This window comes from Peromyscus leucopus, chromosome 18 (assembly GCF_004664715.2).
Source record: "Peromyscus leucopus breed LL Stock chromosome 18, UCI_PerLeu_2.1, whole genome shotgun sequence".
NCBI lineage: Eukaryota > Metazoa > Chordata > Mammalia > Rodentia > Cricetidae > Peromyscus > Peromyscus leucopus.
Genome location: NC_051078.1, coordinates 44374173 through 44392666, shown reverse-complemented (window position 1 = coordinate 44392666; position 18494 = coordinate 44374173). Strand labels below are relative to the sequence as shown.

At 42.7% G+C, this 18494-nt stretch overlaps 1 protein-coding gene across 1 annotated transcript in view; it reads left to right on the top strand.

The window, feature by feature from the left end:
- The first annotated feature begins 10503 nt into the window (after positions 1–10503).
- Positions 10504–18494, top strand: part of LOC114700601 (disks large homolog 5-like) — a 71042-nt gene continuing 63051 nt past the window's right edge. The window contains exons 1-4 of the mRNA XM_037196884.1: positions 10504–11136; positions 13116–13275; positions 14408–14539; positions 15189–15372. Coding sequence (XP_037052779.1) covers positions 11004–11136; positions 13116–13275; positions 14408–14539; positions 15189–15372 — 609 coding nt within the window. The 5' untranslated portion in view covers positions 10504–11003. The remainder of the gene's footprint in view (positions 11137–13115; positions 13276–14407; positions 14540–15188; positions 15373–18494) is intronic.

Genomic DNA, 18494 nt, shown 5'->3' with positions numbered 1-18494 from the left:
TGAAATAAAATAGTATCTTCTGGGCATAACAGATGACTACTGCACTCATGAGCTCCAAGGTCAAGCCATCAACATTCTAGTATGTAAGAGAAAGGGGCTCACTGCCCCCACCCCTAACTGAGAAGCTGGTGGCAGTTGGTGACTTTTGGAGGAGGAAGAGTCAGTTTACTTTAGGGTGCTGATGCCAGGTCCTTTGAACAAACTCAGCGATGGCTCTAACACATGAGCATATGGGCATGCAGTGTTGCCCTAGATAGATGATTTAAAAGAAAACAAAAGGCATGGATTTAGTAATGTTGGGGTTAGCAGAGTGGATCAGGAACCATTTGAGAGGAATGTGGGGTAATATGATCAAAATACACTGTATGCATAGATGAAATTCTCAAAGAATTTTAAAACTGTATTATTTAAAAGTTTGCAGTTCGCCGGGCAGTGGTGGCCCACGCACGCCTTTAATCCCAGCACTTGGGAGGCAGAGGCAGGTGGATCTCTGTGAGTTCGAGGCCAGCCTGGACTACCAAGTGAGTTCCAGGAAAGGCGCAAAGCTACACAAGAGAAACCCTGTCTCAAAAAACCAAAAAAAAAAAAAAGTTTGCAGTTCAATAGCATTAAAAATCTAATACAAACTTATCTTTTTTACTTTAATTTAATTTTACATATCAGCTATGGATTCCCCTGTCCTCCCTCCCCTCCCCTGACCCACCCTTCCTCCAATTCACCCCCCATTCCCATCTCCTCCAGGGTAAGGACTCCCCTGGGGATTTAGTTCAGCCTGGTAGATTCAGTTAAGAAAGGTCCATTCCCTCCTCCCTTCACCCAGGCTGAGCAAAGTGTCCCAGCATAGGCCCCAGGCTACAAAAAGCCAGCTCATGCACTAAGGACAGGTCCAGGTCCCACTGCCTAGATGCCTCCCAAACAGTTCAAGCTAATCGACTGTCTCACTTGTCCAGAGGGCCTGATCCAGTTGGGGTCTCCTCAGCTATTGGTTCATAGTTCATGTGTTTCCCCTAGTTTAGCTATTTGTCCCTGTGCTTTTTCCAACCATGGTCTCAACATCTCTCGCTCGTACAATCCCTCCTCTTTCTCGCTGATTGGACTCCCAGAGCTCCACCTGGGGTTTGGCCATGGATCTCTGCATCTGCTTCCATCAGTCATTGGATGAGAGTTCTACCATGACAGTTAGGGTGTTTGGCCATCCGATCACCAGAGTAGGTCAGTTTGGGCTTTCTCTCGACCATTGCGAGTAGTGTATTGTGGAGGTATCTTTATGGATTTCTGGGGACCATTCTAGCACTTTGCTTCTTCCTATTCCCATGGGGTCTTCATTTGTCATGGTCTCTTTCTTTGTTCTGCCTCTCTGTTCTTGATCCTGCTGGTATCTCCCACTCACCTACACTCTCTTTCCCCCGACCCTTGCCCTTCATTACCACCCCATGTCCACTTTGCTCATGTATATCATCCATTTCTCTGTCACTGGGTGATCCCTGTGTCTTTTTTTAGGGTCCTCCTTACTAGGTAGCCTCCCTGGAGTTGTGAGTAGCAATCTATTCATCCTATGTTTTATATCTAGTATCCACCTATAAGTTAGTACATACCATGTTTGTCTTTCTAAGTCTGGATTACCTCACTCAGGATGATATTTTCTAGATCCATTCATTTGCCTGCAAATCTCATGATGTCATTTTTTTCTCTGCTGAGTAGTACTCCATTGTGTATATGTACCACATTTTATTTATCCATTCTTCAGTTAAAGATCATCTAGGTTGTTTCCAGGTTCTGACTACCACAAAGTGCTCTTGTGGTATGATTGAGCATTTCTTGGGTATATGCCCAAGAGTGGTATAGCTGGATATTCAGGGAGATCGATTCCCAATTTTCTAAGAAAGCTCCATATTTATTTCCAAAGTGGCTGTACAAGCTTGCATTCCCACCAGCAGTGGAGGAGAGTTCCCCTTGCTCCACATCCTCTCCAGCATAAGCTGTCTTCAGCGTTTTTTATCTTAGCCATTCTGACAGGTGTAAGGTGGTATCTGAGAGTCATTTTGATTTGCATTTCCCTGATGATTAGGGATGTTGAGCAATTCCTTAAATGTCTTTCAGCCATTTGAGCTTCCTCTGTTGAGAATTCTCTGTTTAGCTCTATAGCCCATTTCTTAATTGAACTGTTGGGCATTTTGATGTCTAATTTCTTGAGTTTTGTATGTATTCTACATATCAGCCCTCTGTCAGATGTGGGGTTGGTGAAGAACTTTTCCCATTCTGTAGGCTGTCGCTTGTCTTGATGACCATGTCCTTTGCTCTATAAAAGCTTCTAAGTTTCAAGAGGTCCCATTGATTAATTGTTTCTCTCGGTGTATGTGCTACTGGTGTTATATTTAGGTAGTCATCTCCTATGCCAATGCGTTCAAGACTACTTCCTACTTTCTCTTCTATCAGGAAGTGGTTGGGGTCTCGGGTGGATGGGTGTGGGGGCAGGGCGTGTAGATTGCAGGGTCCACTGGGGAGTCTTAGAGAAGGGGAACCTTCCCAGGAGAGCCCTGCCTGCTGGCCATCAACTGGGGCCCAGTTGAGCGGGTCTTCCCCAGGAATGGCTGGGCCCAGGGATGGGACCTAGGGGCAGGCCTCCCTGGGTATGATCCCAGACACTCACCTCTGGTCCAGATGGGAGCTCTGGGCAGGATCACTTTTATCTTCTTAAAGAAAAGTGTGAGACAGTCACTGTCACCACTATTCAGATTTTTGACTTGGGACTAGAAGATTTTTTCCTGCAGACACAGATGGTCAGCATGGCTCAGTTCATTCACTTATGCTTTTAACTATCTTCTTTTTACCTTCCTTAGGAAGCATTTCATAATGCCTGTGATTATTATTGAGCATTTCCACAAATGTTTACACCATGTTCAGGAAAAGGTAATCTTAAATGGCATTTCATTTTTCTTTCTTTGGTGAATAAATATTTGACTATGATGTACCCTGGAACCTAACTGAAACATGAACAAATAGGAAGTCGTGTGAGTCCGTTACTTAAGTTTTGTTGTTGTTTTTTTTTTTTTCAGATGAGATTTCTTCCAGCTAGACAGATAACAGTCCTTCCATCAAGAATCTTACCCCCAGGGTTAGCTTTAATTAAGAGCATCCATAATTTGAAATAAATGTCTACACAAATCATTCACAGTGCCCTTTAATATACATTGTTCTCTAAATTTCAGAACCATCAAAACCCCTCTAAGGCAAATCCTCAAGTTGATCATGAAAAGTACCAGGGAAGGGACACTGAGATGGCTACTTAGGTGAAAAGAGAGAGTTTCCTCCTCCCAATTTGTTTCTTTGTCTTCACATGAGCAGAATGACAGAATAGTATGGCATGTATTGTTTGTCATCTGTCTGTCTGTCTTTCTATCTATCATCTTCCCCTTCTCTCTAAATAAATATATTATTTTTAAAATACCCATCAGTAGATTTCCATATATTCATCGTATGAATGTTTATTTTTATAATGACTGAATAAACAAATACTGTTTAAAATCATGGGAAAATCACCTTTGCTAGGAGATAATAGTTTTTAACCATAGCCAAAAGAGAATCTGCCCCTTAACTTTGTGGCTATGAAACTCTCAATCCTTCCCTCATAAAAGTGTGAATTTCTACTTTGTTTTAAAGGACCTATCATTTAATTTTCTCAAGTCCATCTGTTAGTTTGGTAGAACCATTGACTTTGTGCCAGTGGTTTGAATCAGCTGTGCCTGTGTGAAGAAGATAGCACTGTGCTGTGAGGCTAGTGTTTGTATTCATGTCATAAAGATGTTGACAATTTAACTTAAATGGAAAATCACTCCAGGCTCAAAATTGTTGAAAATAGAGAGGGAGGAGGGAACTAATGTGAGAAAAGTGGCAAATTTTCATATCCCTTCCTCCTACTTTGTTTGTCTTCTGTTTCTGGAGAAATAAAAGTGGTGTTGTCTTATTGGGTAGGACAGTTTCCCAATGCTTACACCAATCCTATCAATCTTGGTAGGCACACCTGCAAACCCAGAGCTATGGAGGCAAGGGAAGAAGTATCTTGAGTTGATGGAACCCTTACCTGTCCCTCATTACTCCATTTTCTCAGCACAAGAGAAGATTATATACACATGCTCATTGGTCAAAGCCAAGACATGCTAAGCATGTGTTAGTCAATGGCATCGGCTAAAAGAGATGTTTTCATCACAATGATTTAACTACTTAGTAAAGAAGTAGCAGTCCCTCTTCATTATGCAATTTGTCTTTCCTATGTCCTCACAGGTCTAAATTTGAAGTTTCCTATCTGAAGTCATCCACCTGATGAGTATTGCAATGATGAGTCTCTTTATTGGAAGGTAATGTACAGGATTCTAAAAAGTGTAGTAAATCACGGTTCTATGAAGGTTCAGATGGCCAAGGACCCATTTTCTATAACAGACCAAAACCATAGGTAGACAAGGAGAAACTCTTCAAATGCTGTTCTTTGGCAACTTCTGCTGTTTTACCTGATGGGGAGCATCGGTAGGGACAGTTTCTAGGCAAGGACAATGACAAGTGGTTTCTTCTAGTGTTATATTTCTCCTGAAGCCCAGTGGATCAGGAACTTTATGGGATTTATCACACACATGTGCCCATTCCCAGCATTACTGATTTCATCCTGGACTGTGAGACTCTTGTTCTAGGAGACATGATCATGGATTTGAACTCTTATGATACCCAGAGCTTTTAGGTCCCCTTCTCTGGCTGCTCATAGACTTCTTTTTCTTTAGTCTTATCTCTGTTTTTTGTTCATTTCTTTCCATTTCTGATGGCTGCCACCTTCTTCTGCCTTTGCTGTTCTTGAAGGATTCAAGGGTTTCTGCAGCTGAGATCCTCTCTCAACCCTATTACTGCCATTGGGATTAATACCCAGAATGCTATCCTCAGTCATTTTATTTCTGGTATCAGCTTGGGACATTCAGTACACCAGGAACAAAGTAGGCCTCTTGGAAGAATTTCATATGTGGGGAACCGAGTGCTTGTTTTCCAAACACTGCACAGGAAGTCTCATTCCTTCATTAAAATCCCCCTTTTCATCATATTGAGAAATAAAATACTACTGGGAAATAACATCGTTTGAATGGGAAGGAGGGAGGGTCACCATGTGGGAGGCAGAGACAGGTGGATTTCTGTAAGTTCAAAGTTTGCTTGGTCTACCAACAAGTTCCAGAACAGCCATAGCTGTTACACAGAGAAACTCTGTCTCAAAAAAAATCAAAAATTAAAAAAAGAACAGAAAAGGCAAAGGGGGAAAAGACAATAGCTGTGGACATGGCTCAGTTGGCAGAATGATTCCTACCATGTAGGAAGCTCGGGGTTCAATCACCACCCACACTCAACAAGTTCCCACTTCTTTAGTCCACACAGGAGGGACTGGAGAGTTCAGAGTTTGTTCAGCCAGGATATTTCTTTTAATCATAGAGCAGTTTCTATGCCTAGAGAGGTGAGGAGGTTTGGGTGTAACCTGTGGTACATTGTGATTTTCGTTAATTACTTGATGTCTCACAAAGGCAAGTTTACATTTTTGTTGAGTTCCTGTCCCTGTCAATGAACAAGAAAGGATGTGGGGCTATTCATTTCACCAGCATACTGACAGTGTAGAGTTCCAGCCCAAGCTTTTGCTCCTCATTTGTTTTTGAATTCACTTCCTAAGTATTTAAGGCTCTGCCATTTCAGTATTAGAGGAAGTGAGGTTCCCAGCAGCAACCATGCTCACAGAGTCCACACAGAAGTGTCTCTGTGAGAAACATGACCTCCTCCTGGACATCACTACTTCTTGAGTATACTGAACAGACTGCCTGATAGTGCTGAACACAATCAAAGCAGAAGAATATAAAATATACTTCTATTCTACCTGGCAAGATAGAAAACCAAGTCTGAACTTAGGTTAATGTACAGAAATCTCTGGGATACTTGTGGAAATGAGGGATTATTTCCGCGTCACTCTGAGAGTCTGAATTGGGAGCTGGAATCCACATAACAGTTCATATGAAAATAGAAGGGTTGACTACATTAAGTCCATAGTACTGAAATTCTTTCCTATGAATATATTCTTTCTCCTCCATATATTAAAAACACATCAAAAATCATGCCCTACATGATAGTTCATGCCTTACATTCCAGGACTCAGAAAGCATAGACAAGTAGACCTCTGTGAGTTCAAAGTCAACCTAGTCTACAGAGTGAAATTTAGGATAGTCTTGGCTGTAGTGTGAGATCCTGTCTCAAAAGACAAAACGAAAACAATAAAAAGAAGTTACCAAAAAAAAGGTGGGGCATAGTGATGTACACTTGTAATCCCAACACAATGGATGCAGAGGCATTTGGATGTCTGTAGACCAGCACAGGCTACATGATGAGTTTCAGGACTACATACAGAGACACTGTCTCAAACATCATCAACAATAAGAATAACAAAAAGAAACTGAATAACACATGAACCTACACATGAGAATAGTTTGTGAATGTTTCAGTAAGGATCTAATATCCAGGACACTAAAAATCTCGCTTCATTTTCATTTTATGTGTATGGGTGTTTTGCCTGAATGTATGTCTCTGCAGCACATCAATGCACTGCCCAAAGAGGTTGGAAGAGGGCAAAATGTCTTCTGGAACTGGAGTTAGAGAGCACTGTGAACTACCTTTTGGAGAGTGGACTGCAACCTGGGTACTCTACAAGAGCAATCATACAGTTAAATTTGTATTAATGCATCTGAGTAGTAGGTCCCAGTAATTCATACTTTGAATTACAACTTGCAGAATATTCCAAGGTCAGTATTTGTTGCTCTGTACATTCAGCAGAGGTTACCATTTCTAATGGGAGCAGTGCATTCAGTAGCTACTTGATAAATTAACATGTACACTTGGTGCACATGCACTTTCCAGGTATTTCTGGTTCCTACCTATGTGGAAAGATGCTGATGTCTATGTTCCATCCTTAATACAAGGCTAATATTTTTACTTTAAATATTATGTTAATTTAGTTTTATATTTATATTTTTATTTTAAGTTCTTTGAGACAGTTCTATTCCTGGAAGTGGAAGTGTGTCCTAAGCTCAGCCCAAGGCAAGGGCTGCAAGCATCAAGCATGAAGAATTTGCACAGACTTAATGGTAAAAAGTCATAGATCCCTTAAGGACCCATCTGTTAGGATATCTGTAAGTAAGTTCTCTGAAGTCTTTTTAGAAAATAAATGTGAAGGTAACATAAAGGGCTGTAGTTGTTAGGGCACATCACTCACTAATGTTAAAGCAAAGGGATGATGGCTGCATTAGCCCATTCTCTGATGATTTAGCCAAACTCCCGATGGTGTGTACTATGCCAAGAAGGGAAATGTTAAGCAATAGAAGACACAAGTTGCATTTTACTAAAGAGTACACACTTAGAAAAACACTCTCTTGGAGCCAGAGAGATCAGAAGTCATTATGTTTTGGGTACATCAGTTTTCTTTTCTAGGCAAATGTCCAAGCTGAAATAATACATTTACATACCTCACAATATTAAGGGCTTTAAGAGGCAGTGGACAAAAGCAGAACTGGGTCTTTCCTGCAAGCTTTGAGTGTCCTGGGATGATATTAGAGAAGATGGCTTGCTTAGTATGGTGACTATGTGCTGTCCCTGCATCTCACTTCCAGCATCAGCAAGGTTCTAGAGTGATCAGGCAGATGACCTGGGCATCTCCATCCACATGAGTGTTTGTGAACTGTGCCAATTTTCTCTTGGCTTCTGAGATCAGACTTGAGGGTTGTGAAACTACGCTGTATCCTGTGCCACTCTAAATGAGTTTGAGGAGGCTGTCCCCTGGTTACCTGGAGGATGTAAAAGGAAGGAAAAAAGCTAGCTGACCAATGAGACCCTAGAGAACTAGAAGTATTTGGCTGGTTAAGCTTTTAGGCTTTTGAGCAGCAGTTCAGCAGAGATGCATTTGGAGGAGGACTCAGAAGCTTCCAGTCTCAGGAAACAGGATCAGCCGAGGAATTGGCAAGATGAGGTAGCTGTGGTTTGTTCTGTCTGACCTTCCAGCATTCACCCCAATACCTGGCTCCCAGGTTTGATTTTATTAATAAGACCTTCTAACAATTATGCTATACCAGGCCTCCTTCTTAGTTGCTGGAATTTGCAGGCAATCCATTATACCTTGCTTTCTAGATCTTTTCATATCTCAGATTGATTTGCAAAGTCATATCTCTCACATTTTCTCTCTATCTCACTTCTCTCCTCTGCTTCTTTAGCCCAGCACTGCTCTGCGTATTCATAAAAATTTTCATACCAGTTTTGGCACATGCTTTGCTCTTAAATTTCAATAGGTCCTCGACTTGGTCTCTACAAGACCTATTTAGAAATAAAGTTAATAATCACATTTACAGGATTGGGGCTTCAGCATCAGAAATGACAGAGATCACCTGACAGACATTATCAGCCCTTGGTTCCATGCTTTGGTGGAGAAAGTCCAGAGATCTGGAGAACGTGCATTCCAGGCTGACAGTGGGGTGGTTCCTCTTTACAGGGACAGTCAAAAGTAGAAGGGTGAGGTTAGGCTATAACAAAGCTCTTTGATTCAACAACCTGAGCCTCTCCCCTTGCCGGTCCTTCTCATGATCTCCTATGTGTATTGGACCCAAAGATAGCAGTACCAACCATTCCCAAGCATGTAGAGTGTAGCAGGTGGCTCCAGACCAAGGAATTTAACTTTTGTTTGCCAGTTGAAACACCATAATAATGATGTACATCATGTTCTATCCCATGATTATTGAATGCCTGGTGTGTGTGTGTGTGTGTGTGTGTGTGTGTGTGTGTGTGTGTGCGTGCATGTGCATGTGTGTTTCCCACTCAAGGTGCCTCTACATAGCCTAGACTGAGCACTGCCTTGCCACTGACTTTTCTTTGTCTATTGATTCAAGATTTGGACCATCATACACTTCCTAGGACTGTTTGTTCTAAAGATCTGAGGGCTTAACTGGGCGCATGTGTCTACAGCCAGACCTGTAAAGAGCTAATTGCCGGGAGTCATCCCCGGTGGTGGATGGGTTCAGCAGAGGATGTAAGGCATCAGAGGGGAAGGAAGTGAGCCAGGCCATGGTGGTTGAGAGAATCTTGCAGCCTGACTGACTAGCAGCCAGAGTGTTTATTTATTTATACAGAATTTAGTTATCAGGAACTAGAACATATCATTTTTTGTTTTGAATCATGTTTCACTTCCTTTTGCTCATCTTTTAGTCATCATTAATAAACTATGACAGAATAGAGTTATTATTTCAAATCATTTTCCCTCAAGTTTTGACATCATTAATAAACAGAGTTATCATTCTTACTCATTAACCCCATAGCCCAATTTTTTGAGAATCTAGAGGCATTTGACAGCCTGTGCTCAGGCTGGTTGCTTTGGTTGCTTCAAGGACACTAGACCAAAACAAAATCTTCAGCCACTCTGGGCATTTTGCTATGTCTCAAGCAATGCATTATTAACTCTCAGTGGTCAGAGTGCCCAGGAAAAATCCTCAGGCTAAAGCTGCTGCAGTTATTATTCAAATTCTGGCATAATACAATCAATGTTCACATTTATAACTTTATAGAATTTGTCTATGTGTCTAATTCTGGCATTCTGTTGTTCCTTGGTCATATGACATTATAGTGTCTCTACATGAGCTAACTTCTAAGAGAGGGAGGTCCTCATACTTTTATCATCTTTCCACTCCATACTTTGCTCATCAGTATGTCTCTGTGTAGGGCAGAGTTGTATGCCACATAATTGTCTGAGTGTACAGTGGGAAGAGCCTTGTAATATGAACTGTGGCCAACTCCTCTTGACCTTTTTGAATTTACTTTGTTTTGAATATCTTGTTCCAGTGTAAGTATAGGGACAGATGTTTCAAGAGTGTCTCATAGCCTCATGAAGAGACCTCTGGCTTCTTTATATGTCACAGCCTACAAGGTGTAAGGAAGACCTTCAAGTAGATAAGGATATCTCCCTAAAAGCAGGGCAGGAATAGTATGTTCAGGACTTTCCTGGGTAAGCTCAGAAGCAGCATTCCTGGGAGAAGGTATAAATGATTCATAAGGAATTTTCCATCAACCCAATATCCTCAAATTGTACAAATATTAAAAGTGCCCAAGTATGTAACAGGTGGAGATGAAAACCAAAGGTGTCATGGCAGCCATGATGTGGCTCAGTTTTGCTGGATCTTTGTTACACAGCTGGCTTTATAACTTCTGCCATTCCATTCAGATATGGCTGTGCCAGCTAATCACATCTTCACTCACAGCCTCATAGCTTGAGTGAGCTCTGTTTACTCTCAAGGGGAAATTTTTTTTTCTTTTGGTTTTTCGAGACAGGGTTTCTCTGTGTGCTTTCGCTTTCTGACTCACTTGTAGCCAGCTGGCTCGAACTCACAGAATCCCTGCTCTGCTTCCGGTGCTATTAAGCGTGCCCACCCCTCAAATTTTTATTACTACTATTGACTTCTCTTTGTTTTGAACTCACGAATCTCTAAAAGTCTGAGGATCTTCCCCCATGATGTTTACTTCAGAGGACTCATCACTCCTACTCCCCATCATCCTGACCCAATTCTTAGCATCATTTATTTCTCATCATTCTGAGTATGCATCTGAAGCAGGGGAAGAGCCATTCCTGTACAGTGTTTTGAAAGTGAGCCTTCAACTCCCCATAGATAGTTTCTAATGAAGCAGAGAGCTAGATCTCTGACTTTGGAAGGAAGGTGTGCCAAAGAAGTTTCTGTGTGACCCCCCAGAGGGACTTCTGATATGGCACCTTGGTTTCAGATCATTTTGGAGTGAAGTAGTTATCAGGGAGATAAAGGCTGTACTGTGGACATCAGCCAACTCCTCCCTGGACATTCTCCTGTATCCTGGAGAGCCCTGGCATTCCATGTGATGTCACCAGTGTTGTGGTAACACCAACTGCCATTGGGGCATCTGTTCATTGCCTAAAGGTTTCACTTGCAGCCATGCTGGCAAGACTGAGCAGGCTCCTTGGGAGACGGAAGGCAGAACATAACGAGACTAGAGAGAGGAGGAAGGAAGCTGGCCTTCATTCTCAGAGCCACACATCAAGAAATAAATGGTTCTGGGGAAAGCGCAGTGAGTCCTGAACAAGGGATGGGGAACTTCCTGAAGGAGGAAAGGCTTCAGCTGGGTTTTTCACAATGGGACTCAGGATCTTGGAGCTGTTTGGAAGTAATGGACCTATTATGCTTCTCTGAGTTCCTAAAAGCAGACCTGGAGTTGAGGATTTCTGGTGGTTAGTTTGGCAGAGAGCCAGGAATGGTCAAGCCTGCAGCTGCTCTGCTCAGGGCCCTCTGCTTTCACTCTGAGTGGGAAGAAGCATAGGAGGGAGAATGAGGCTTCAGTTACAGCACTGAACTTCACCCTCAGTGGACATTGTTTGGTTGTGTGATGCTAATAACAGGCAGAGTAAAGTCCCTTGGCCAGAGTTGGAGGTTCTCATTTTACCTCATAGCCACTTGCAGGGCAGGAGCCGCCAAGCATTGTTGCATTTCAGTGACCCCTAAGGTTCCTGAGTTCCTGCCCGCTCACTAGCCAGTCATCTTTCTCTAACTTGGGTGCAGGAATGGGCCATCACTCTTCCTGCAGGTGTTTGTTCTTGGTGTCTGAGGGCTCACCTGAGGATGCCCAGTCCTTAGGTATCTCCAGTCTGTCCTGTCACTAGGTGATCACACCTTTGCTAACATCATGATGGATGGACTGTACTCTGCTGAAGTTTTGGAGAAATTTTCATCATTACCTATGTGACTTATTTTTGGTCTGACAGGACACTCATAATCTCCCACCACTCACCCACAGTGTAACATCCCTCCCTGTTCATCTTTCCTGATATCTTCATTCACTTCATGGAACTTATCTTCCTCCCCCATCATCCTGAGCTGATTTCTTAGTATCCTTTACTTCTCATCTTATTGATTAGAGATCTTAAGGAAGGGACGAGCCCATTCCTGGAGAGTGTTTGGAAAGTGAGTCTTCACCTCCACAGGTTGACCTAGTGAAAAGTTTCTAATGAATCAGAGATCTCTTGATGCTGAAGGTGCTGAAGGCCTTCCCCTGTGTCTCAAGGAAGGCTACTGGAAAGGGAAGCTTGGCTTTTAGTGAATTGAGGAAGAGATAGTTATCAAATAAGTGATGACAGTTGGCAGTGACTCTAACAGTTCCTCCTCTGAACATTCTATTGTCTCCTGGAGAGCCCTTGACAAGATCTGTGAATTCACCATGGTTGTGGTAATACCATCCGTCCTTGGGGCATAGCTTAAGTGATTATAGGGCTCTCCAGAAGACATGTTGGCAAGATTGAACACAGTGGTTGGCAGAGAGATCTTGCTTTCTAAGGAGGAAGTGAGGCTTGAGGTGGACCTTCCAAAAATAGGGTTCAGTAGCTGGGGTCTTAAAGAGATAGGTCTATGCTGCTTCTCTGGATTCCTGAAAGGGTAGACTCAGAGTCAAGGATTCCTGATGGTTAGTTGGCAGAGAGCCAGGAGTTGTCAAGGCTGCAGCTGCTGTTCTGGGAGTTCCTTAATTTCATTTTGAGTGGCAATGAAGGCCAGCAGGAGTCACAGACTAAGGAGGTGTCAGGGTAGGGTGTTCCTACAGTTCATTGTCAGTGGATTCCTTTAGGTTCCATTGGTATCTGATGTGAGTACCAAGGAGGGAAACTCCCTATCCATGCACCAAGGTCTTAGACATTCAGTTACTTTTAGTCCTGGACACAGGTGAAAAGGGATTGGTGGTGCTAAGCACTAGGGACTTCAGGACTTTCCTGTCTCCCGTCAGATATGAGCTGATATTTCCAGAGCTGCATGGCTGGGTAACATATGCCTTCCAGGGACAGTGGAGCTGCAGTAGGGGCTGGTGCACATATCTAGCCATAGTGACTGGGGACAGAGACATGGCTTATGAGCCCAACTTGAGGACAGCTGTCCTGCTCTTTGGGTCTTCACTGGGTTCCATGCATTCCCTCTTTCTCAGGCCTCTTCTTGGGACTCAACATGATCTCTCCTGGCCCTGTGTCATACAGCCGTACAAATTCACTTATGTTCATCTTTATACAGGGACTACTGGAAAGGCATCAACTCCAACCTCCCTCACTGAGCAAGAACAGCAGATGAACAAGGTGGATAGACTGACCTGTCATCTACAGATGATGACCAATGAAAGGAATGAACTCTCTATAATGCTGGCCAATTTCACCAACAATGATTTGAACAACAGGTAGTCATTATGTCCAGTTCTATGGTGACTATCTTGATCCTACTGAGTCAACCCCAGCAATCCTCAGGTCATTGGAGGCTGTGCCTTCAGGGTATCCTCATGCCCAGGCTAATTTTTCTGAGTGCATCTGAGAGGCAGAACAGAAGCCTAGTTGGGAGTGAGATGGGGATACAGGCTGCCCTGCTTCCTCCAAATGAAAAGCAGAGCTTGTGGCCTGAATCACAGTCTGGGGATAAAGGCAGTAGTGTGTGAGCTCTTACATGCATTTCAAGAGTCTTTGACAGGTGTTGGCTTATGGGAGATGCTATGTGCTGTGAGTTTATGGTGACTCTTTGTTCTGACCAGCAGGAGCTTGGGTGCTGGTGGCTTTGGAAGCAGCAGGAGGGGCCAGGTGCCATCTCAGTGTGTGCTTGAAGGCTGAACTTCTTCACTGCTCCTCTCTGGTCTTGATCCTTACACTCTGAGACAATGCTACCTCCCTACATTTATTTGGCACCGTGTGTGTGTGTGTGTGTGTGTGTGTGTGTGTGTGTGTGTGTGTGTGTGCGCGCATGTGTACCCAGTCCTGGCAGTTGGAGGTCTCTGGGAGGGCATGTGGTTATTCCTGTGTCAGGAAGTTTCCAGGCAATGTCAGTAACTCACTGTGAGCAACAGTGTTCTTGGCCTGTGTGCTCATGTTGGCAGCCCATTGGAATCCACTGGAGACTTATAAATTTATCCTTAAGTTGGGTCTACTCCCTGAAAATACTGATTATGTGATCTGGGCATCCATATAGCAATAGGAACCTGGGATCAAAAATCCCCATTCTGAAGACACAAACAACATTATCATACATTTCTGGTGGGCCCAGACTTGTGACACAGACCCCTGAGGACTTCTTGGAGAGCTAATCAATTCCTCCAGGCCCAGTGATGGCACTCATGCAGCCCTGGCTCACTCTCTTAGCACCACCTGACTGCTGGTCTGAGGCCAGGACAGCAGAGTTTAATAAGCACCACATTGTCTTACTTTATAGGTTCTATAATATGACATCAACTGTGCTGGGGTAGTTGAGGGCACCACCTGAATTCATATGGTCATTGGGTCCTGTGTTCATGGGGTTCTTTGTTCCTGGGCCATGCCCTACCACAGGCTCAATTTCGAGCTGGAGATGCTGAATATGGAACATAAAAAAGTGATGGTGGACCTGGAGAAATTCCCTAATGAGATAAGTGAGGCCTTGAACAAGTGCAAGGAGTTGACCGAGGAAACTGTCTCCTGCAGGTGAGTAACTGACTTCACTGCAACCCCATTACTTGGGAGTGACTGCTTTTTACCATGTTGTTGTCTTTGAACCAAAGTGAGGCCTTTTGTTCTCGCCTGTGTGCCCCATAGCAAGCAGTCTGCCTTGTGCTCTTGACTTGGGCCTCTTGGACCAGTTTTGCTAAGAGTGAAGTGTCTGTGAGCCACTCCCATCATTGTCCTGCCAGCCTCAGAGGCCTCTAGATAGAAAAACTATTAGCACCATGATGGGGTACCAGGCATTTGTGTGTCTCTGGGGCTCTGGCAGGGCTTACAGAGCTGGTTCCCATGGGACCCACAGATGGAATCTATTCCCATTGGATCTTCTGTCCTCCATCAAGAATGTTTACCCTCTACCTGCTGTTGTTTTCCCAATACCATGAACAGTTAAGCACATGTTGGGGGAGGCAAACCCTGCTCTCAGAAGTACATGGATCCCTTTCAGTTTCAGGGTTTTCAGAAACAGTCTGAGTCTCTCTGGAATTTGGCTCTTCTCTGGCTTTGCCAGCTACTAGGTTATGCTGGCATGGCTACAGTGGACTCTAGTCTGGGCATGGGACCTTGCATGGATGATGTGGGAGTGGCATATGGAGGCTGGATGGGGCTCACCTTGTTCTTTGTGGTGGTTCAGCATCCTTCACAGCCAGCTCCTGAGTGAGTGGACTCATCTGAAGGAAAAAGTGAGCATCTTGAGAGAGGAGAACCGAAAGCTGAGGGGGGAGCAGATTTCACTACAAGAGTCCTGTGAGGAGATGAGGAGGCTCTGTGGGGAGGCCCATGAGAAGATCTATGACCTCTGGGCCAAGGAAAAGCAGGTAGGCTGAGGTATTGTGTGCAGGCTGCCCACCATCTTTAATCATACAGATGTGCATTCACATGCAAATACACACACACACACACACACACACACACACACACACACACACACACACATTCATGGGACCATCTACCCACTTATCCATCAGATCACCAACATCTCATCCAATTGTTGGTTTCTGTGATCATTCCTAAGTCTTTCTGGAGAGTTAGCCTCTTGTGAGATCACAGGTTGGAAACAGCTCTGAAGGAGCAGTGCCCTGTGAAAATGCCAAAGGAGTGGTTCTCATTGTCACCCTTTTTGTCTTCTCTCATATGTTACATCTCAACATCAGTTCCCCCTCCACCCCTCCTCCCACTCCTTCATGCCCAGATCCCTCCTACCCCAGGTCCACTACTCCTTAATTTCCCTTCAAAAAGTTGCAGGCCTCCCATGATTTTATTTAATTATTAAAATAACATTGAACCCTGGGCTTTGCAAATGCTTGTTACATATTCTAACAATGAGCTATATCCCCTGTCTTTTAAAATCTTGATTAATGGTCACACCAAGTTGCACAGATTAACTTTGAACTCACAGTAGAGTTCAGACTAGCCTTTAATATTCAGTTCTTCTGTCTCAGCCTCTGAGTAGCTAGGATGACGGGTGTGCATCACAAACTCAAACCTAGTCTAAATACTTCAATTAAAATTAATACTTAAACCAAATGTCAAAGGTCAATGGATTACAAATATGTGTTTTTAAAACATAGGTGCTAAATTATTAGTGATCTCAAAAATATCAGTGAAAATATAATTTAGATGTGTCATCATTAATAGACAGGTAGCTTTAAAAAAATAACATACTGGTTGCTTCTCAAGAATATTTCTTGGGAGTCACATAAATGCCAGGAAGTAAGCTATACTTGGAACAAACAGATAAGATGTCTGTGCTGAAGGAACTGAGGAAGTTATTACCTTTTATCCATCCACTGTCAGTTTTCAGAGACGAACACTTTGTCCTAGCATCAATCTGGGTTGTTAGGGAGATCCAGAGAATTCCCTTACCAATAGTTCAACTGACTGCAATCCAGTCTCACCACTGGAAGCCTTTCCTGGCTACAGAAGACGGTCAGTTCAGACTCTGTACTCTCCATTACTAAGAATACTCACTAGGATCACCCATATAGGTTTCAGGAAATTTTCTCTGCACTAGCTTTCCACAACACGCTCTAAAGGCCCCCAACTCCAGCTGTCTCTCCCCATACTCTCTCCCTCTATCCCTTCCCCCTAATACATGATCCCTTCTAATACTGCTCCCACTAACCCCAAGTCCCCCTGAAAAATATATTCTATTTTTCCTTCCCAGGGAGACCCATGTGTTTCCTCTAGAGACTTCTCTTCATCTAACTACTTTGTATCTGTGGAATGTAGCTTGATTAACCTTTACCTAACAACTAATAATATACTCACAAGTGAATACAAATTGTACTTGTCTTTCTGAGTCTAGGTTATCTCCCACAGGATGTTTTTTTCTAGTTCCACACGTTTGCTTGCAATGCCAGTTAGATATCATTTTTTAAACACTGGTAATACTCCCTTGTATAAATGTACTACTTGTTCTTTATTCCTTCGTCCATTGAGGGACATCTAGTTTGTTTCCCGTTTGAGGTTATTATGAATAAAGCCACAATGAACATATTTGAGCAAGTGTCCTTGTGGTAGGATAGAGCATCCTTTGGTTACATGTCCAAGAATGGTTTACCTGGGTCTTGAGGTAGATCAATTCCCAATTTTCTGAGGAAACACCATATTGATTCCACAGAGGCTGTACAATTTGTAGTCCCACCAGAAATGGAGGAGTGTTCCCCTTGCGACAAATCCACACCAGCATGAGCCGTCACTCCTGTCATTAATCCTAGCCATTCTCACAGGTGTAAGATGGAATTTCAAAGTATTTTGATTCACATTTCCCTGATGGCTAAGGTTGTAGAATGTTCCAGTGATTCTCAGTTATTTGAGATTCTTCTTTTGAGAATTCTCTGTTTAAATCTGTACCCATTTTTAATTGGATGTTTTTGTTTGCTGATGTCTAGTCTATTGAATTCTTTATATATTTTGGATATTTTCCCTTTGTCAGATGTGGAGTTGATGAAAATCTTTTCCCATTCTATAGGCTGCCATTTTGTCCTATTGATGGTGTCCTTTGCCATAAGAAGTTTCTCAGTTTCATGAGGTTATTATTAATAGATCTTAGCTCCTGTGCCAGTGTTCAGGGTTATTCCCTATATTCTCTTCTACCAGGTTCAGTGTATCTGGTTTAATGCTGAGGTCTTTCATCTACTTGGACTTGGGTTTTATACAATACAGAGAATATCAGTCTATTTGCAGTCTTCAACATGCAGACATCCAGTTTGACCAGCACCATTTTTTAAAGATGCTTTCTTTTTTCCATTCTTTCTTTCTGGATTCTTTATCAAAAATCAGATGTTTGTAGGTATGTGTATTTATGTCTGGGTCTTCGATTAGATTCCATTGATCAATGTATCTGTTTTATGCCAATACCATGTGGTTTTATTACTATAGCTCTGTAGTGCAGCTTGAAATCAGGGATGGTGATACCTACAGCAGTTCTGTTACTGTTGAGGATTGTTTTAGGTATCCTAGTTATTTTGTTTTTCCACATGAAGTTGAGAATTGTCTTTTCAAGTCTTTAAAGAATTGTTGGAATTTTGATGGGGATTGTGTTGAATCTGAAATTTCTTTTGCTAGAATGGCCATTTTTACTATGTTGATCCTTCTGATCCACGAGCATCAGAGAGCTTTCCACTTTTTGATATCTTCATTTTCTTTCTTCAAAGACCTGGAGTTTTTAAACATACGAGTCTTTTACTTACTTGGTTTGAGTGACCACAAAACATGTTATAGTATTTTTGGCTGTTGTAAAGAGTGTTGTTCCACTGATTTTTTTCAGTATGTTTATTATTTGTATGTATTTGTGCTAATGAATTTTTAAGATAATCTTGTATCCAGCCACTTTGCTGAAAATGTTTTTCAACTGTAGGAGTTCCTGGTAGATTTTTTTAGGGCACTTATATATACTATCATATCATCTGTAAATAATGATATTTGTATTCATCCT